The sequence below is a fragment of the Ailuropoda melanoleuca genome, chromosome 3 (genome assembly GCF_002007445.2).
Source record: "Ailuropoda melanoleuca isolate Jingjing chromosome 3, ASM200744v2, whole genome shotgun sequence".
Taxonomy (NCBI): domain Eukaryota; kingdom Metazoa; phylum Chordata; class Mammalia; order Carnivora; family Ursidae; genus Ailuropoda; species Ailuropoda melanoleuca.
Window position 1 is genome coordinate 26,451,131 of NC_048220.1, and position 21,966 is coordinate 26,473,096.

Sequence of the window (21,966 nt, forward strand, 5' to 3'; positions counted from 1 at the left end):
GGTGGTTCTTAACAGATATATATGTGTATGTGTGCATTTGTAAAATGAGTGCATTTTATTGAGTGAAAGTTGTAATGATCTCAAAGTTGATTTTTAAAGGAAATAATCAATGATAGGAAAAACGAATCTACAAAAGGCATATAGCAGCTACTTTGGCGAACAGGGACGTGGAGTATTTGAGAAGGAGCAAGTAACCTAAGCGGTGCTTATACAAGTTTGTTTGATGATTCAATGACTTTATGATTTCTGAACTTTTCTGTATGTATGCGACTCTTCAATAAAAAGTTATTTTTAAAAAGTAAATGTAGGGCCGCCTGGGTAGCGCAGTCGTTAAGCATCTGCCTTTGGCTCAGGGCGTGATCCCAGCGTTCCGGGATCAAGTCCCACATTGGGCTCCTCCGCTGGGAGCCTGCTTCTTCCTCTCCCACTCCCCTGCTGTGTTCCCTCTCTCACTGGCTATCTATCACATAAATAAATAAAATCTTTAAAAAAAATGAAAAAATAAAAAAAGTAAATGTAGTTTTATGAAGATGCCCTATAAATGTGCCAACACAACACTAACCAACAAAAGGAACAGTGCCTATCAGATTAATATTCTCAGGATTCACTCTGGAATATGGTATGGAGGTTTCTCAAAAAGTTGAAAATAGAGCTACCCTACAACCCAGCAAATGCACTACTAGGGATTTACCCCAAAGATACAAACCCAGTGATCCAAAGGAGCACCTGCACCCAAATGTTTATAGCAGCAATGTCCACAATAGCCAAACTATGTAAAGAGCCCAGATGTCCATCGACAGATGAATGGATAAAGATGTGGTGTGTGTATATACACGATGGAATATTACTCAGCCATCAAAAAAATGAAATCTTGCCATTTGCAATGACATGGATGGAACTAGAGCTAAGCAAAATAAGTCAATCAGAGAAAGACAATTATCATATGATTTCACTCATATGTGGAATTTAAGAAACAAAACAGAGGAGCATGATGGGAGGGATAAAACAAGACGAAATCAGGGAGACAAACCATAAGAGATTCTTAAACACAAAAAAACAAACTGAGGGTTGGAGGGGAGGTGGGTGGGGGGATGGGGTAAGTGGGTGAAGGGCATTAAGGAGGGCATGTGATATAATGAAGAATGGGTGTTATATAAGACTGATGAATCACTGAACTCTACCTCTGAAACTAATACATTAAATGTTAATTAATTGAATTTAAATTAAAAAAAAGAAAAAAATATTCTCAGGATTCTCTGTAGGAAACCAAATAAACAAAATTTACCATTCATGCATAACTTTCAGGTCTCCCTCAAAGCAAACACATGAATGGCAAATTGCACAACTGCTTTATCAGACAACAGTAAGTCACCCTGGTTTGGCACACATAACATCTCTCGGCTTTATAAAAAAAAAGTTAACTGCCAATATTATGCTAGTTTTCATGAATGGATTATTCTTAGCTCACAATGCTTTCATGCTAATACCCTCAAGAAAAGTACTTAAAAACATTTTCAAATTTAAATGACATTTTTGAACTTCATTTCTGTAGGCAACAGTGGGGAGAAAAATCACATATATGTGCACAAAGAAGAGTTAAGCCACGGTCCATTTCTAGTAGTTTAAGGTGAAAGTTAGTATTTAGTGACTTCTGCAGAAAAAAACAAAAGAAACAAAAAAGATAAATAAAGCTCTTTCTACAGAGTGCTTAAAAGTCAATTAAGATTAGATTTGTTGTTTATATATAGGGTTGACTAATTGTAAAAGGTAAATCTCTACATGGTCTATCAGTTATATTTTACTCAGTAACACTTGCAATTTCTAAGCTTAGACAGAGTACCTATCTATATAATTAAAAATATTTTTAATAACTAACTGTAATCCACTGGCAGTGTAGTATATGTTGAATGGTATGAAGAAAAATAAATCCAACATCTTTCCCTTCACCATTTAATTTGTGATTTCTGGTGCGCTTTTCCTTTACCTTACACCAAAACCTCAAGAAGTTCTAAAAAAAAAAAATTCATGGAAACAAATGAAAATGAAAACACACTGTTCAAAACCTCTGGGATGCAGCAAAGAGGGAAGTATATAGCAACACAAACCTTTCTCAAGAAACAAGGAAGGTCTCAAATATACAACCTAACCTTACACCTAAAGGAGCTGGAGAAAGAACAGCAAATAAAGCCTAAACCCAGCAGGAGAAGATAATTAATAAAAATTGGAGTAGAAATCAATGAAATATGGGGCGCCTGGGTGGCTCAGTCGTTAAGCATCTGCCTTCGGCTCAGGGCATGGTCCCAGCGTTCTGGGATCGAGCCCCACATCAGGCTCTTCTGCTATGAGCCTGCTTCTTCCTCTCCCACTCCCCCAGCCTGTGTTCCCTCTCTCGCTGCCTGTCTCTATCTCTGTCAAATGAATAAATAAAAAATCTTAAAAAAAAAAAAAATCAATGAAATAGAAACCAGGAGAACAGTAAAAAAGATCAATGAAACTAGGAGTTGGTTCTTTGAAAGAATAAGATTGATAAGGCCCTGGCCAGACTTATCAAAAAGAAAAGAGGAAGGACCCAAATTAATAAAACCATGAATGAAAGAGAAGAGATCACCACCAACACCAAGGAAATACAAACAATTTTAAGAATATATTATGAGCAACTATATGCAAATAAATTAGGCAATCTTTGGAAGAAACGGATACATTTCTGGAAACTTAAAAACTACCAAAACTGAAACAGGAAGAAATAGAAAACTTGAACAGACCCAAAGCCAGCAAGGAAATTGAAGCAGTAATAAAAAATCTCCCAACAAACAGAAGTCCGGGGCTGGATGGCTTCCCAGGGGAATTCTACCACACTTTTTTTCTTTTAAGATTTTATTTATTCTATTTATTTATTTGACAGAGAGAGAGAGAGCAAGGGAGTAATTGAGCATGAACAGGAGGAGCAGAAGAGGGAGAGTGAGAAGCAGACTCCCTGCTAATAAGCAGGGAGCCTGACCCACGTGGGGCTCGATCCCAGGACCCTGAGATCACGATCTGAGCCAAAGACAGATACTTAACAGACTGAGCCACCCAGATGCCCCTCCACCACACATTCAAAGAGAATTAATACCTACTCTTCTGAAGCTGTGTCAAAAAATAGAAATGGAAGGAAAACTTCCAAACTCTTTCTATGAGGCCAGCATTACCTTGATCCCAAAACGAGACAAAGACCCCACAAAAAAGGAGAATTACAGACCAATATCCCTGATGATCATGGATGCAAAAATTCTCACCAAGATACTAGCCAAAAGGATCCAACAGTACACTAAAAGGGTTATTCACCACGACCAAGTGGGATTTATTCCTGGGCTGCAAGGGTGGTTCAATACCCGTAAATCAATGTGATACACTACATTAAAAAAAGAAAGGACAAGAACCATATGATTCTCTCAAGAGATGCAGAAAGAGCATTTGACAAAGTACAGCATCCTTTCTTGATTAAAACTCTCCAGAGTGTAGGGATAGAGGGAACATAACTCAATATCATAAAAGCCATATACAAAAAGCCCACAGTGAATATAATTCTCAACAGGGAAAAACTGAGAGCTTTTCCCCTAAGGTCAGGAACATAGCAGGGATGTCCACTATCACCACTGTTGTTCAACATAGTACTAGAAGTCCTAGCCTCAGCAATCAGACAACAAAAAGAAGGCATCCGAATTGGTAAAGAAGTGAAACTCTCACTCTGCAGATGACATGATACTCTATGTGGAAAACCCAAAAGATTCCACCCCAAAATTGTTAGAACTCACACAGGAATTCAGCAAAGTGGCAGGATATAAAATCAACACACAGAAAGCAGTTGCATTTCTATACACCAACGAGACAGAAGAAAAAGAAACTAAGGAGTCGATCCCATTTATAATTGCACCCAAAACTATAAGATACTTAGCAATAAACCTAACCAAAGAGGCAAAGGATCTGTACTCAGAAAACTACAGAACACTCCTGAAAGAAATTGAGGAAGACACAAAGAAATGGAAAAACATTCCATGTTCATGGACTGGAAGAACAAATATTGTTAAAAGGTCTATGCTACCTAGAGCACTCTATACATTCAATGCAATCTACCATCAACTTTTTTCACAGAGCTGAAACAAATAATCCTAAAATTTGTACAGAACCAGAAAAGACCCAAATACCCAGAGGAATGTTGAAAAAGAAAACCAAAGCTGGTGGCATCACGATTCTGGACTTCAAGCTCTATTACAAAGCTGTAATCTTCAAGACAGTATGGTACTGGCACAGAAACGGACACATAGATCAGTGGAACAGAATAGAGACTCCAGAAATGGACCCTCAACTCTATGGTCAACTAGACTTTGACAAAGCAGGAAAGAATATCCCATGGGAAAAAGACAGTCTCTTTAACAAATGGTGCTGGGAAAATTGGACAGCCACATGCAGAAGAATGAAACTGGACCATTCTCTTACACCATACACAAAAAGAGACTTGAAGTGGATGAAAGACCTAAATATGAGACAGGAATCCATCAAAATGCTAGAGGAGAACACAGGCAGCAACCTCTTTGACCTCGGCCGCAGCAACTTCTTGCTAGGCACATCTCCAAAGGCAAGGGAAATAAAGGCAAAAATGAACTACTGGGACTTCAACAACATAAAAGCTTTTGCACAGCAAGGGAAACAGTCGACAAAACCAAAAGACACCCTACGGAATGGGAGAAGATGTTTGCACGTGTCTTATCAGATAAAGGGCTAGTATCCAAGGTCTATAAAGAACTTATCAAACTCAACACCCAAAGAACAAATAATGCAATCAAGAAATGGGCAGAAGACATGAACAGACATTTCTCCAAAGAAGACATCCAAACGGCCAACAGATATGAAAAAATGCTCCAGATCACTCGGCATCAGGGAAATACAAATCAAAACCACATTGCAACACCACCTCACGCCAGTCAGAATGGCTAAAATTAACAAGGTAGGAAACAACAAATGTTGGTAAGGATGCAGAGAAGGGGAAACCTCTTACACTCTTGGTGGGAATGCAAACTGGGACAGACTTACTCTGGAAAACAGTATGGAGATTTCTCAAAAAGTTGAAAATAGAGCTACCCTAAGACCCAGAAATTGCACTACTAGGGATTTACCCCAAAGATACAAATGTAGTGGGGCGCCTGGGTGGCACAGCGGTTAAGCGTCTGCCTTCGGCTCAGGGCGTGATCCCGGCGTTATGGGATCGAGCCCCACATCAGGCTCCTCTGCTATGAGCCTGCTTCTTCCTCTCCCCACTCCCCCTGCTTGTGTTCCCTCTCTCGCTGGCTGTCTCTATCTCTGTCGAATAAATTAAAAAAAAAAAAAAAAAGATACAAATGTAGTGATCCAAAGGGGCACCTGCACCCCAATGTTTATAGCAGCAAAGTCCACAATAGCCAAGTATGAAAAGAGCCCAGATGTCCATCAACAGATGAATGGATAAAGATGATGTGGTGTATATATGTGTGTGTGTGTATACACACACATACACAATGGAATATTACTCAGCCACCAAAAAAAGGAAATCTTGGAGCACCTGGGTGGCTCAGTGGGTTAAATGTCTGGCTTCGGCTTGGCTCACGATCCCGCAATTCTGGGATCGAGCCCTGCATGGGGCTCCCTCCCCAGTAGTGAGCCTGCTTCTCCCTCTGCCCCTCCCCCCAGCTCATGCTCTCTCGCATAAATAAAATCTTAAAAAATATAAAATTTTAATTTAAAAAAGGAAATCTTTTCATTTGCAACGACACAAATGGAACTAGGGGGTATTATGCTCAGCAAAATAAGTCAATCAGAGAAAGAAAATTATGATTTCACTCATGTGGAATGTAAGAAAACAGAGGAGCACAGGGGAAGAGGGGGGAAATAAAACAAGATGAAATCAGAGGGAGACAGACCATAAGAGACTCTTTTTTTTTTAAGATTTTATTTATTTGACAGAGAGAGAGACAGCCAGCAAGAGAGGGAACACAACCAGGGGGAGAGGGAGAGGAAGAAGCAGGCTCCCAGTGGAGCACGGAGCCCGATGCAGGGCTCAATCCCAGGACTCCAGGATCACACTCTGAGCCAAAGGCAGACGCTTAACGACTGAGCCACCGAGGCGCCCCAGACCTTAAGAAACTCTTAATCATTGGAAACAAACTGAGGTTTGCTTGAGGGGAGGGGGGGCTAGGGGGTGGGGCAACTGAGTGATGGACATTAAGGAGGTCAAATGATGTAATGAGTACTGGGTGTTATATACAACTGATGAATCACTGAACTCTACCTCTGAAACTAATGATACATTATATGTTAACTGAATTTAAATAATTAGGAAAAAAATTTTAAAGGCTCTGTATTGACCAAAAAAAGTCAACATAGTGGTTTCCTTTAGTGGGGGGGGTGGAGATCAGGACTGAGACCTACTGGGGTGCTATCAATGTTTATTTCTAGATCTGGCTGGTGGTTACACAGGTAGATAGATGCTTTGACTAACTTGGTTTTGCTATACATTTGTTTTATGCCTTTTCTGTATGTATGATTTATTTTCCCATTTTTTTTTTAAAAAAGCTTTTAAAAAATAGATTTCTGGGGCCCTCCCCAAACCTCTGAGGTAGGGCCTAAAAGTCTACATTTTTCTTATAAGCACCAGTGATGACTCTTAACCCATACTAATATGCTAAAGAAGTTAAAGTTGCTAGATCTATTTCCACCCTTCAAAATAACTAAACTTTAATAAAATGTTCCAGTTATCCAAAAAGCCAAAAAGAGGAAAAGTTCTAATAGTCTTATATTGGATGCATAGGCAGAGGAATTAATCTTTTTGTTTTCTATCCCTTTTTAATTATATTGTAACAGTAAAGGTCTTTAGCCCCAAAGAATATGCAGGGACAATCAAATAAACAGCTCCTTTCAATAAACCCTCTTACCACCCCAAAAAGCCATAGTAAATAAATCAAACAGATTTTGTACTTTTATTTTTTTTAAACTTTAGTAATTTCTTTTCAAGATTTTATTTATTCGTCAAAGAGCACAAGCAAGGGCAGGGGGAGAAGCAGACTCCCGACTGAGCAAGGAGCCCTATGCAGGACTCAATCCCAGAACCCTGGGATCGTGACCTGGGCCAAAGGCAGACGCTTCACCGACTGAACCACACAGGTGTCTTTTTTTTTTTTTTTAAAGATTTTATTTTATTTATTTGACAGAGAGAGAGATACACACACACATAGCGAGAGGGGGAACACTAGCAAGGGGAGTGGGAGAGGGAGAAGCAGGCTTCCCGCTGAGCAGGGAGCTTGACTCAGGGCTGGATTCCTGGACCCTGGGATCATGACCTGAGCTGAAGGCAGACGCTTAACCAATGAGCCACCCAGGTGCCCTAGATTTTGTACTTTTAAGTCAGATTGTCACTCATGAGCCTACAAAGTTGACTGTACAACTTCATTCTCCGAGCTTGTAAAGGACAAAAGAATGATTTGGTTTTCAGATAGCAAAGATTTTAATTATTCTATATTTTCAGACTGTAGTCAATTTCTTTGGGTAGAATGCACTTATGCACAAACCATGGCTAACACATATCTATGACTGTAAAAACTATCAATACAGTTATGTCATCTGTATTACCACAACAAAATAGCATAGGTATCATAAGGATGTGAGTTCTGATTAATAAAGACACACAAAAAATAATCACAGACAAATTTAAGGTCAAATTACTTACGTACTATATAGACAGATGCTAACTGTTTTCACTAAACACCCCAAAGAAGACCAGATTAAAAGAACCAACAATAAATTACAAGGGTCATGCATATTTTAAAGTCCTCAGTAAAGTATGTTAAAAGATTATAGTCATTCTCTGATCTTTCTCTCCCTTCTGTTAACTCTATTTTTAAATCTGCCTACAATCACATAATCTTCTTGAGAACATTACATAAAATCAATCTTGCAGCCATGTATTCCAATTACAAGATTTTGTAATTCAAATACAGTGATCACAGGGAAATACTATTATTTCAATTTCCCGATTACAAATATTTAATGTTACAAATAACACTTCAATAAAAGTACTCCAGCTCTGCTTCAATTAAATCTGATACAGATCATTTTACCTGTGCAACAGAGTTCTGCAAGCCATTCTGAATTCATGGCATCTCCCAACAAAAACATCAGATAAAGAGACTTCAAACACCATGAAGGATGGTGATGGGCTTATAAAAACTGCTAAGCAATTATCAGAGCTGCAGTCTAAATGGAAGCAGGCTGCAACATGAGGTCACTACTGACAAGGAGAGACCTGATTAAGAGTCCACAAATTTTTTCCCAAGTCTGTGCAATTTTGCAGGACATAGGAAAAAGGGAACAAAATTTTAAATATGGGTAGAACTTCTGTAAGAGTATTTAAGCCTAATCCAGTGTAAAGCAGAAAAACCAACCTGTTTGTTTTCATTACTACACTATTCAAGGATTTGTTATGACAAATATGAAATTGATAAAACAGATGTACAATAGGTACAGTACTACTACTGTTCACTTATTATCCATATTCGGAAAAGCATTAGTGATTTCCATATAATTTATGCCAAAACCACATCAAAATTATCATTTTAAAAAAATGGTGATTTCAAAAAGTAAATGTATGTTAAAAAAAAAACCCAAAAATCATATATCCCTTTCAAGCCAAAAGCAAAAACCCTTTCTTCACTTTCCCCATCAACTTGGGAATACCCTATACCTATGAGAAGAATAAAATGAAAGATTCCTTACTATTAGAAAGTCAGTTAAGTTATAATCACAAGTCTTTAAAACATTAAATGCAGGCAACCTTCTCAGGTCCCCTCCCTCTTTGGGAGCTTTGTATTCTATCAGTCAATAAACTTTACTATCGCTCAATAAACTTTGCTTTGCTGCCCACCAAAAAATAACAATAAAATTTTAAAAAAATAAAGGTTAAATGCATCATTTATAGGGCAAGGGCACAGAGAAGGAGAAACTATCAATATCTATTATGCTCTGGTACTTTAAAGGAACTTTCACTTTAATAAACCTTTCTTATGAACCAGAGCATAAATTCTACTTTTTTCCACCCAACAAACATTTCTGATACTTCCACCAAAGTACATTCTCCTCCTCTTAGTGGAACCCAGCTAGTGAAAACATGGTGAATTGATAAAAATCTGCCAAATGAATATTCTGCAAACTATCTGATTCAACAGATAAAAGAAGGGAAAAAGTTACGATTACTTTTTTCACCCATCTGTAGTCAGGTGAAGGCCCATTTCCTCAGCAATAAGGCATCCACAGAAGGAAGCTGTAGAGACCAACCTCAAAACCCTAAACTCAGAGCTCTCCTCAATCACGACACCTTCTTTCCTGCATTGTATCAAAAAGAACAAACCATCAGAAACCAATGAACTCACAAAAAGAAAGCCCTAGCGGGGCGCCTGGGAGGCTCAGTTGGTTAAGCATCTGCCTTCGGCTCAGCTTATGATCTCTGGGTCCTGGGCTCAAGCCCCGCATCAGGATTCCTGCTCAGCAGTGAGTCTGCTTCTCTCTCCCTCTCTCCCTTTGCCCCATCCAACTGCTCATTCTCTCTCTCTCAAATAGTCTTTAAAAAAAAAAAAAAAAAATGAAGCCCTAGCACCAACAGCCCATAAAAAGAAAATTGAAATTTCCATTTCTGAATTCCAAGTTTTAGCAAGACATTAAAAGCACAACTGTAGGGACGCCTGGATGACTCAGTCAGTTAAGCATCCCACTTTTGATTTCAGCTCAGGTCATGATCTTGGGGTCACAAGATCAAGCCCCAAGTCAGGCTCCTCTGGGTGTGGAGCCCACTTGGGATTCTCTCTCTCCCTCTGCTCCCCGACCCGCAACTTACAAGTGTGCACATGTGTGCTCTCTCTCTCTCAAAAAAAAAGGGGGGGCACAACTATAAATGAAGTTTATAATAATACCAATTAACTTTTTGGTGTGTAGTTCTGTAAACATGAGCATAAATTAAAATTTGCCTAAACCTCAAGGCTACGTTAAAGATTATGAGGCACAAATTAAAAAAAAAAAAAAAGTTAAGAACCTGTTCAGAACTCTCCCACCTCTCTTTAAATTTTTTAAAGGTAGGGGCGCCTGGGAGGCTCAGTCAGTGAAGTGTCTGCCTTCAGCTCAGGTCATGATCCCACGGTCCTGGGTTCGAGTCCCACACTGGGCTCCCTGCTCAGCAGGGAGTCTGCTTGTCCTTCTCCCTCCTTCCCTCCCCCCACCTCGTGCTTTCTAATAAATAAATAAATAAATAAAATCTTTTTAAAAAATGTTTTAAAGGTAAAGATTCCCCTAAAACCTGTACATTTAAATAGCAAAGCTAAATAACAGATAAATATGTGGACAGAAGGCAACGATTCTTTATTTCCAGATACAAAGCACATTAAAACTGATCTTGAGATTTAAAACTGATCCGTGGACCTCACGGATAAGACTGATGCATTCTGTGTACCCTAAGCTACTTAAACTTAAACCCCACCATTTTTTCCTCTCTGCAGTCAGGTCAAACTGTCACAAAATATGACTAATAGCATACAATATAAAGAAATAACAGATGTTGGGGCGCCTGGGTGGCTCAGTTGGTTAAGTGTCTGCCTTTGGTTTAGATCATGATCCCAGGATCCTGGGATTGAGCCCTGCGTTGGGGCTCCCTGCTCAGTGGGGAGCCTGCTTCTCTCTCTGCCCCCCCTACTTGTGCACATGCACATGCACTCTCCAATAAATAAAATCTTAAAAAGGGAGAGAGAGAGAGAGAGAAAGAACGAACAGACGCATAAACAGACCAATCAATACCACTGCTACACAAATATTTAAACCACTGGTTGTCAAAGGGTGGTCTGTGAAAGAAAAGACCAAAACTATTTTCATAATATTTGCCTTTTTCACTGTGCTGACATTTGCATGATGATACAAAATCAATGGTAGAAAAAAATGCTTGAGGTCTTAGCATAAATCCAGGCAAGTGGTACCAGACTGTACCATAGCCACTGCATTCTTTACCACCACCCATCTACAATTTTTTTAAAAGGGGACCAGTCCTTGATGAAGAAGCAGTAAAAATTATTAATTTTATCTCAGCCCTGAGTACACTTCATTTTAGTATTCGGTGTGACAAAATGGGAAGCACACATAAAACACTTCTTTCTGCTGCAGGGCGTAGTACAATGCCTGCCTTGTTTGAGTTGCAAGCTAAAGTTTTATCATGGAACACCGTTTTCAACTGAAAGATAGGCTGACAAACTAGTTACACCAAACTGAATATCTGGCAGACATCTTCTCAAAAATGAGCAAGACTGAGACTTCAAGAAAAACAAGTGACGGTACTGATAAAATTTGAGATTTCAAGCAAAAATTTGAATTCTGGAAAACCTTTATTTTTACCATAAACTCATTAATGTCCCAGTACTTAAAAGACGTTTTTGATATAATCAGTGGTGATATTAAAGAAAGTGAACTGTTGATACTATGTAACAAAATGTATCATCATTTGGAAGAGCTGAATAACTCCCTGAAGAGCATTTTCTTTTTTTTTTTTTTTTTTAAAGTTTTTTTTTAATTTCTTTATTCGACAGAGATAGAGACCCAGCGAGAGAGGGAACACAAGCAGGGGGAGTGGGAGAGGAAGAAGCAGGCTCATAGAGGAAGAGCCTGATGTGGGGCTCGATCCCACAACGCCGGGATCACGCCCTGAGCCGAAGGCAGACGCTTAACCACTGTGCCACCCAGGCGCCCCCTGAAGAGCATTTTCTAAATGCCCAATATACCATGTTACAAAATCAAGCAGAAATAAAATAATCACAACAGCACAAGACAGACCAAAAGATCAGAGCTGAAGAATTCACAGGTATGGTTTCAGATTCCATAATACAAATAACTTTGAAGCAGCTGCTACTTACTATGTTTTGGCCTATAATCAAAGAAGAATGGACACAATTGTCTGAAAGGCTATAAATGTCTACTTCCAACTACATACTGGGGTGATGGCAGATTTTCTTCACATACTTTAACCAAAATAACATAAAGCAAGGAAGGCAATGCAGAGGAAAATGCAAGAATTCACTGCCATCTACAAAGCCAGACATTAAAGACATTTATATCTGTAAAAATATAAAACAAGCCACTAAAAAATTTTTCACTAAAATGCTTTTTGGAGATTTTGGAAAACATAGTTACGCTTAAAAATTTTACATTAATGGGGCACCTGGGTGGCTCAGATGGTTGAGTGTCTGTCTTTGGCTCGGTCGTGATCCCCAGGTCCTGGGATCGAGCCCCATGTAAGCTCAGGTCATGATCTCCAGGTCCTGGGATCAAGCCCCAGGTCCAGCTCCCAGCTCAGTGGGGAGTCTGCTTCTCCCTCTCCCTCTGCTTCTCCCCCTGGCTTGTGCTCTATCTCTCTCTCAAATGAATAAATAAAATCTTCAAAAAAAAATAAAAATAAAAATTTTACATTAACATGTAGTGGGTTTATTGCTATTTTAAAAATATATATAGGGGCGCCTGGGTGGCTCAGTCGTTAAGTGTCTGCCTTCGGCTCAGGGCGTGATCCCGGAGTCCTGGGATCGAGCCCCACATCAGGCTTCTCCCCTGGGAGCCTGCTTCTTCCTCTCCCACTCCCCCTGCTTGTGTTCCCTCTCTCGCTGGCTGTCTCTCTGTCAAATGAGTAAATAAAATCTTTAAAAAATAAATAAATAAATAAATAAGTAAATAAATAATAAATAAAAAATAAAAATATATATAAATTTCTCAGTTTTAATTCCTAATATAGTAAATACCAATAGTTATAATCCACAGAAACAGAAGTTCTTTGGTCCTAAATAATTTTTAAGTGTTTCTAAGACCAAGAAGTTTAAGAACTGCTGACCTAAACTAATAAAGGAGGAGAATTTATCAATCAAAAAACTGTTAGGTAAAACAAAACAAAAACAAAAAAACACACAGAAACAAAGACCTCTTAGGTCATAAATAGCTGTATATAAGCATCTTCCCAACTACAATTCTACAAAGAAACACTTCCAGTGGCTTAAATACGCTGTTTTAACTTATAACATGGTAAATGCCCATAGGTATAATCAACATTAACAAAGGTCTTTGGAGGAATCAATAATTTTTAAGAATGTAACATTTGAGGGCGCCTGGGTGGCACAGCGGTTAAGCGTCTGCCTTCGGCTCAGGGCATGATCCTGGCGTTGTGGGATCGAGCCCCACATCAGGCTCTTCCGCTGTGAGCCTGCTTCTTCCTCTCCCACTCCCCCTGCTTGTGTTCCCTCTCTCCCTGGCCTGTCTCTATCTCTGTCGAATAAATAAAAATCTTAAAAAAAAAAAAAAAAGAATGCAACATTTGAAAACAAAAAGTTTGATAACTGCTATTTTAAACCGTCATTAAATGTTTATTTCCCTTAGGTTTCTAACATATTTTCCCACAGCTACTTGTGAAGAGAAATAGAGTAGCTACCTAATACTCCAGTAAATGTTCGTGAACTACCTCTCAGAAAAACTCAGAAAGGTGGGACATTAAAAATTACCAAAAGTTCAATCTCCTGTATCCACTAATTCCCTAAAACAAATGCATACGTAGTTCCCTGTATGCTAGGGCTTGTGTATTCTAGGGATATTTCTCCCCTGTTTTTCTTTCATCCATGGTGGACAATCAAAGAACGTATTTTTTTTTTTACCCTCATGCAATCAATCAGCCAAAACCTCTGCCTGCTACTCCCTTGCTTGTGTGCTCGCTCTCTGACAAATAAATAAAATCTACAACTAAATAAATAAAAAATAAAGCTTCCTAAACAGTGTATCCAATGACTCCACCTCTGCACTAAGATAGTGCCTCTACCCGACCACATTTACGAAGTTTACGTAGTATGCCATGTAAATAGTATCCCTTCATACAGGAAAAGATTGGAAAGAACTATCTTAATGCATCACAGAGTTCTCTCCTTATAGCCTAACAACCTAGTTCTAGCCTAAAAGTTGGAAATACAAGTCAATTCAACCACTGTACCTTTCCATTTCCAAAGGTTCTTAAATTTTACCCAAATCAACTAAAACATACTAAAAATACAAAAACAAACCTTAAGAAAAAATGTAAAAGGTTATATTTTGAAAAAGAATTATAAATGCTAGGGGTGCCTGGGTGGGTCAGTCAGCTGAGCATCTGCCTTCGGCTTGGGTCATGATCTCAGGGTCCTGGGACTGAGCCCCACGTCGGGCTCCCTGTTCAGTGGGAAGTCTGCTTCTTCCTCTCCCTCTGCTGTTCCCCCTGACTGTGCTCTCTCATCCTTTCTCAAATAAATAAAATCTTTAAAAAAAGAGAGAAAGAGAAGTATAAAAGCTAACACCTGAAATTTTCTTAGCAAGTTTGCTTAAAATTTTCTTGTTGCTCTTTTTCATAAACAAATCAATATTTTTTTTTTAAGATTTTATTTATTTATTTGAGAGAGTGAGCAAGAGAGACAGAGAGAGAGCACGAGCAGGGGGAGGGGCAGAGGGAAAAGCAGACTCCCCCCGCTGAGCAGGGAGCCCGATGACGCGGGGCTTCACCCCAGGACCCTGGGATCATGACCTAAGCCAAAAGCAGACACTTAACTGACTGAGCCACCCAGGCGCCCCATACCCAAATCAATCTTTCACACACTGTTAAAATTTGCATGATTTAGTGCTTCAGTGAATCTACATCTAGAATAAAATGTTCAAAAGCTAAGGTTCTTTCAACTGCAATACTACCTTGTTGATGCTGTAACACTACTTGGTTCCAGGATGTTTTCAGTCATCCTTAATCGTACCACCTCTGCCATGTCACTTGATTTTTCTGCACCCTCTTCTGGAAGTTCTTCTATATGTTCCAACTTTTCATCTTCCTCTTCTTCCTCAGAAAGTTCATTAACCTATATAAATAAGAGGAAATTGCAAATCAAAATTTAATACAACTTTAATTGACATTATCTAAGATATACTATTCTAAGAAAATTTTAACAAAACAACTCGTCTTTTACTTCATTTCCTAGGACAAATTTTCCTAACGGAATAAGTAATTGCCAACTCTCCCATATTAGAGGAAAACCGCAAACCAAACTTAACATTTTAAAGCAAAAAGCGATGATTACTTCAGTATATCACTAGGAATATGATTAAGAATGTAAACAATGAAAAGACTGCACACTGCAGTTAATTAACATTAAAAAATCTTCATTTACTAACCAATCAGTTTTGTAGACCGAATAGTTATGAAGACTTCTAACTGACCTATCCAATTTCCAAGTACATTTATCAAGTGATTTAAATATAGGATAAGTGCTGGAAAAGGGCAGAGAAATTTTGCCTTAAGGTGTTAACTATGTTTTAGAAAATGTCAGCTAACTTCTAAAGGATTCAGATGGAATTTTTCATGAAGAGACTGGACCTTACAAAGGGGAACTCATTGTTTTGGCCAGTAAGCACAACTCAAAGCTATAATTCTCTTTCTTGCAGGAGCTAGAAAATGTCTTCCATTACCAAACTGGCTATATAAACAATCACTCTAATAAAAAGACAGTGAATAGTATCAGAGCAGGAAAACAAAATATTTCCAAATGAGAAATAACTTTTCAAGCTATCCCAAAGAAAAAGCTAGCCATAAATTGTCATAACATCTTTTATAATTTAACACTAGTCATTAAAAACACTGAGTGGTAAAAGTATACCTTTACCCATTCTAGCCAAATGCACTGGAAATACCTAAAATAAATTTACCACTATGTGTAAGAGTGGTGCTCTTTCCCGACAGTCAAACATAGTTGCTAGAATACCCTCACAAAGTAAACTTTAACCAGAAGACAGGTCATTTCTCTGTGACATCCTACCACTCGTAATCAACACGTACAGACTGCCTGCTTTCAAGTGTAATACAGTAAGTACGTAAAAGCCAGACTCTGAAGGCAGAAAGATGTATGTTCACATTCCTACTATGCCCTTAACTATCCCTCAACTTACTTAATTTCTTCAGGCCTATGAATAAAATGGAGATGCTATACACACTACCTACCTCATAAGGCTAGTTGAAAGGATTAAATAACATATGCAAACTCTTCTACAGTGTCTATACATAATAAGCAATAAATAATAGCTATCATTATAACTGGAATTGTTATTTCTATATAACACAGAGCCTAGTTTCTATATATAACATCACTTTTTTTTTTTTTTTTAAATAAAGACAGACAGTATTTGCCACCCAAACTAAAGCAGGAGCTCTCACCCACTGCTGTATCAAGGTCACTAGTTAACTGCGTCACTAAAAATTCATTATTAACAATAATACTTAAAGACCTCAATTTGTGAACCATTTACTTTATATATAAAGCAGTGCAGCAGATTCGGCTCAATTTGTTGTGCTTCTAAATGCTAACCCTCATCTATCCTCATCATGTTGAACAATGATGAAAATACTAAAAAATCAGTAAATGATTATTAACTGAAAAGTAAGATTTATACACAAAGGTGAAAATTTCTTATAAATCAGCTTTTAAACTTGATCAAATGGAAAACACCCTCATTTTCCCTGTATGTATTTAATAAGTTAATGAAAATTCAAGAATATACTATCTACCTGGTACCTCAAGCAAGAAAACAAAATGGCAAAAAAATACTATTTCAGAGGTATTAAATGGGAATTACTGTGGCTGATCAATAAAGGTTTGAGCACCACAGTAGAATATTTTTAAAAAATTTTTTAAGATGGCTATTTAAACCGAGAATATTTATTCACTCCACAAATTTTTGGTACAGAGGTACTGCTATTTTAAATGCTACAGCATATGTTTTAAAAACTAGTTTGTGCCTACAGTCAATAGCTCTTAGGAACGAGAAATACCTTATACTCAATAACACTGAAAATATTATATTCAATTCAATAAGCTTTATGTAAACTAATTGACATTGTCCAGTATTTTCACCAATAATCATCCAGCAAGATAGGACATGAAAAGTAGCCTAATGGGATTTTCTTTTCCCCCTCCCATCTCCCAGGCCTCCCAATAGACCTTCCTGCAGTAAGAAATGACGAAATTAGTTTGGGTAAGAGTAAGTATTAAAACTTAAAAATGCCCTCTCTCACCCCACACTTCAAAAGTTCTTAATCGTCTCCTTGTTAACCTGACCTTCTGCTTATCAATGTTCTATCTGTTCCTAAGTTATTCTGAACCTGCCCTATATATTCAACTGCCTCAACTCCACTCATGGAAAACCACTCACTCCACTTATGGAAAACCCTCATCCATACTTACATCTCTTCTTTCTTTGACTGCTGTAATTCCCTTCTCTAGGGCCTCGTGAAATGCCTGCTCTCCAGACTCCAGCTTGTGGAGAACGCTGCTACCTGCCTTCTCAAATGTATAAAGAAACATAATTATCACCTACATCTTCAAACCACTCTACTGAATTTGCATTCATGTAGGGATCCCATACAAAGAACCTGTCCACCAACTCTGGGTCATTTCTCAAACACTCCCTATTCATCATCGCCAGTCATCTCTCTCACACTATTAATAGAAATATCTACCACCTTGAAAAGGCTCTAGCAGCCAAATACTTGCATTAATGGGATGAAACTCCAAGAGAAGAGAGCACTAGATTAACTTTGCTTCCTTCAAATATCAAAATCAGAAGAAAAATAATCAAAGCGCTGCAAGGATGGGCCAGCTCTACCCATATCTTTAAATATGGGAATAAGAAATTAGCAGCATTTAAATTAGGTCAATTTAAAAATACAACCAAAATGTGCTATGTTTGAGGAAATTTTACTTTCACTCAATACCTTATCACTTCAGCCTCACAAGTCAAATTGAAGTTATCAGATCTGCTTTAAAAGAAAGCAAGCTTTCAGATATCTATTCTACTATTGTAACCTACTTACAATTCAGCAATGTGATTAAAATAGATATGAAACCAGATTCAGGTAATTAGCAATATGGGCCAAAATAATTAAATATACATCCCTGTCTCCTACAACTCACAGCACTACTCCATTTATTGAGTATATTCTACTCAATGTGCTAACACCCTCTTTTCTTTTTTTTAAAGATTTTATTTATTTATTTGAGAGACAGAGGGCTAGCGCAGGGGGAGGAGCAGAGGGAGAGGGACAGGCAAACTCTGCAGTGAGCACGGAGCCCAACATGGGGCTCGATCTCATGACCCTGAGATCAAGACCTGAGCCGAAATCAAGGATCGGACACTCAACTGACTGAGCCATCCAGGAGACCCTAACATCCTCTTTTCTACCCATGGCAAATCTGCAGAATTATGTCCTGGTGTTAATTAACCACTATTCTATTTAATGTAAAGCATAACATGTTAAGTTTTCTTAACATTTTCTAGTGCTTAAAGAAATACAAAAATATAAATGCGTTACATGTGAGTTATTCCACTGTACATAAGGAAGCTGCAGGATAGCAGATACATCAGAGAATTACACCACAACACAAAACACAGCCAAGGCATACCATGAAGACTTTACAGTCGTCAAGATATAAATATTAGGGCAAACTGGCATCATCAGCTTCTTACGAGTCAAATCATCTTAGAAATGGAGAAAATGAGTAACACAAACTTATGCATATTATTTCATTTTGAGCAGCCATTAATTTTAACTAAATAAATCACTAAACTAAAACATAATTTATTTTCTTTAAGTTTTTTTTTTTTTTAAGTAATCTCTACAAGCAGCTTAGGGCTTGAGCTTACAACCCCAAGGTCAAGAGTCACATGCTCTACCAAATGAGCCAGCCAGGCACCACTCAACTAAAACTTAAAGAAGTGGCACACAATTCTCCAAAGATGGGATTTCTTATGGGCATCAAAAGACTTTAATGGCTTAAGGAATATCTATTTCCTTGCCCTCTTCTTGTCGTTTTCTTTAAAACAAGAGTGGTTTTTGAAGAGATGTGTCAGTTCTTTATTCTAACCAAGTTTTTTAAGTCAGAAATTGTATATGATAGTTAGAAGTTCAAAAAATATGCCAAAAGTTCCATGGATCACTGATTCTGGCTACAAATTCTACCCACTTGGTTTACTTCACAAATGTATACATATGCATACTGTTTGCATCCTCAGTTTACACATTACAAACTGCAATTTGTCTTGTTACTGTTTCCTTAAAGTTCCTGATACTTGAAAAGAGAGAAGGAAGAGGAGGGGGGGAAGGAAAGGAAGGAAAAAGGGAAGAAGGGAAAGAGGAAGGGAAAATCAGATATGGAAATAAATGCTTACATGAAAAAAACATGGAAAACTAAGGAAGGTCTCAACTCCAAATATTAAAAAGATTTACCCATAAAAGTTCACAACAGAACAGAAACTCTTTTTAAAAAAAGATGGGCTACCCAGAAAATAAAACTCCTAAATTCACATTATCAGAACCAAGACCTATTAAGAACTAATGAAAATCTGTATGATAAACTACCTTTCAAGAGTTGCTGCTTGCAAATCTAAAAGCAAATGAAGAGAAGCCACCCGATGTACATCAATAAATAATTACCACATAATTAATCATCAAAACCTGGATACATATGAGAGTCAGAAGGGGAGCTACTAATAATTACATGAGAAGGAGATATAAACCAGGACTCTTCTGAGAAAATGGGATATACTATCATCTTTTCAAGTGGAGATCAGTACAATAAATCAAATAAATCATAATGTTGCATCCATACAATAGGGACCTATACAGTAAAAACAAAAGAATATGCTCTCTATATTCCAGTAAAAAAAGACTTCCGGATACACTGTTAACTGACTTTAAAAAAAAAAAAAAAATGGTGCAAAACAGTGTGTGTGGTATGCTACTTTCCCTTTAAAAAACTAAGCATATATTTACTTACATTTGCATAACAAAACTCTGGGAAAAAAACACAAAGAGAACCAATGTGGGGGCAAAGGAGTGGGAATGGGGAAAACCAAGATATTTTACTGAATTTTTTTTTAACCAGGTGAATGATTTATTCATTGAAAAAGTAGCAACCACAACCCACGCTCAAAATATAAGTAACTCCATAGGTTTTAACTTAATAAAAGTTTGCTTGACAAATTATTTCACGTAAGTGCAAAAGAAAAACCTCCACATAGACCTAAATTATAAGCATGAAAAGTCTGAATTAATGTGGCTTTACAATAAATTAGTTACTGTGCATATTCTCATTTCATGAAAGAGAAAGTAACCAGGTTTTTATATTATCTCAACCATCAAGACATAGCAGAACAAAATATAATGTAGCCAGAGAAACGGATGTTAATTTTCCAAAGTCACAAAAGTAAAAAAAAAAAACCATGATGCTTCCCGATAATGACAATGATTGCACCACTCTACTGACTTGTGACTTTCATCAAGAAAAACTTCCTATTTTTGAAAGTTTGTGTGAACTCTGTATTGATTCTATCCCTCCACTTTCTATTTCTCACCCTTTGCCTACATTCTTATATGCTAAGTTTCTTTGCAAAAGCAAAAAAAACCAAAAAACAAAAAAACAAAAAAACACCCTATTCTTACAAAATAAAAAATGCTTAAGTTAGAAGAAAGACATGCAAACCTCACAAAATACCTAACATATACTCTGCTTTCAATACCTTTTTCTTATTACTCAAATTGAGAACTTATTAAGAAAAAAATACCACATTCATACATTACACGGATGTGTCACCTGTGATTACATGCAATAACCAAGAGAACTGCTTTGATTAGTACTTAAGAATTCCACCTGAGTTTGCGCCAAGCCCTAAAGAGCATATTCTTTAAAAATTCTCCAAGTAGAGCATCTAAAATATTCTCACCTGTTCAGTAATTGAACTCAAATCGTTAGATGAGAAATCTTCCTCTTCATTCTCAAAGAACTCATAGTAGTTTTCCAGAAGTCCAGCCATTATCCTGCTCACTATTTCTTGCTCTTTCAGATCTTCCACATCTGTGTAAATGCTAAGAATAAAAGTCTAAATTAAAATGAGAGTCCTTAAATCAAATACAGGTAAAATTAGACAACCAATGAGTCACTTTATAAACCTGAGCAATTTATGTCATCATTCTGTGCCTCAGTTTTCCCATCTGTAAAGCCTACCTAATTTGTACCCTCTTCACAGAAATGCTGGGAGGATTAATCAGATCTACTATAAAAAATAATGGTTCACCAAGCGACCTATGATCCTTGGCAGATAGTATAACAACTCTACTTCACAAATTCAATTTTTTTGGATTACATAAAAATTTGTGAAAAACTTACTGGAAGACATCTGGACCAAACACAGCAGCCAAAGAGTTTGCAGACCAAATTTCTTCATGATGTGATGCTACATTGGCTAAAAATCTACACAGAAACTTTAACAAACTGTAATTAACAGGTGGAAGCTGCTGTAAAAGGAACCTCAACTTTCTTCCAAATTCATCTTCATTATTATAATCTATAAAACATAATGACAGGTTTTTTTTAATGAAGTAAAAGCAAAGCTCAGATATTTTGCCAGGTTCACATTACTCCACCCACATCACCTTTTTACTATTAACAATTCAAAACTTCTTCACTTCCTCTACAGAGGCCAAATGCCTTAGAGCTTCGCATTTCACTTATTAAGTAGAAGAGAAGAGCTGGAGAGAAGGAACTCAACCCCTCAACTGCTGAAGGATGTTTTCCTCATCTATTACTCATCGGCCCCAATTCTCTATTTTTTTTTTAATTCTCATCATACTGTCTCTTGCATGACTGTACCTGTATTTCCAAAGCAGTGCCAACTATAAGAAGTCAAAATGCACTGCCCAATGCTAGTCAACAACTATGAGTGAACAAAGAAGATATAACCCAAACCACTGAAAACCTAACCCAACAAATACAAATCAGCCTTTTTTTTTCCTTTATTTGGCTTGTAAGTCTGATGTCCAAATTGATATTTTATTTCCTT

The 21,966-nt window shown here is 37.5% G+C and overlaps 1 protein-coding gene across 9 annotated transcripts in view; it reads right to left on the reverse strand.

The window, feature by feature from the left end:
- The window catches only part of FAM13B (family with sequence similarity 13 member B), a 76,440-nt gene that overhangs the window by 35,603 nt on the left and 18,871 nt on the right, over positions 1–21,966 (reverse strand). For 7 of the 9 annotated variants that reach the window (XM_034656066.1, XM_034656064.1, XM_011229267.3 and 4 more), the window contains 4 exons: positions 21,294–21,471; positions 20,851–20,992; positions 17,313–17,408; positions 14,776–14,936 (listed from right to left, as the gene is read on the reverse strand). In XM_034656066.1, coding sequence (XP_034511957.1) covers positions 14,776–14,936; positions 17,313–17,408; positions 20,851–20,992; positions 21,294–21,471 — 577 coding nt within the window. The remainder of the gene's footprint in view (positions 1–14,775; positions 14,937–17,312; positions 17,409–20,850; positions 20,993–21,293; positions 21,472–21,966) is intronic. The other 2 variants (XM_011229270.3, XM_011229268.3) reach the window with 1 other exon arrangement.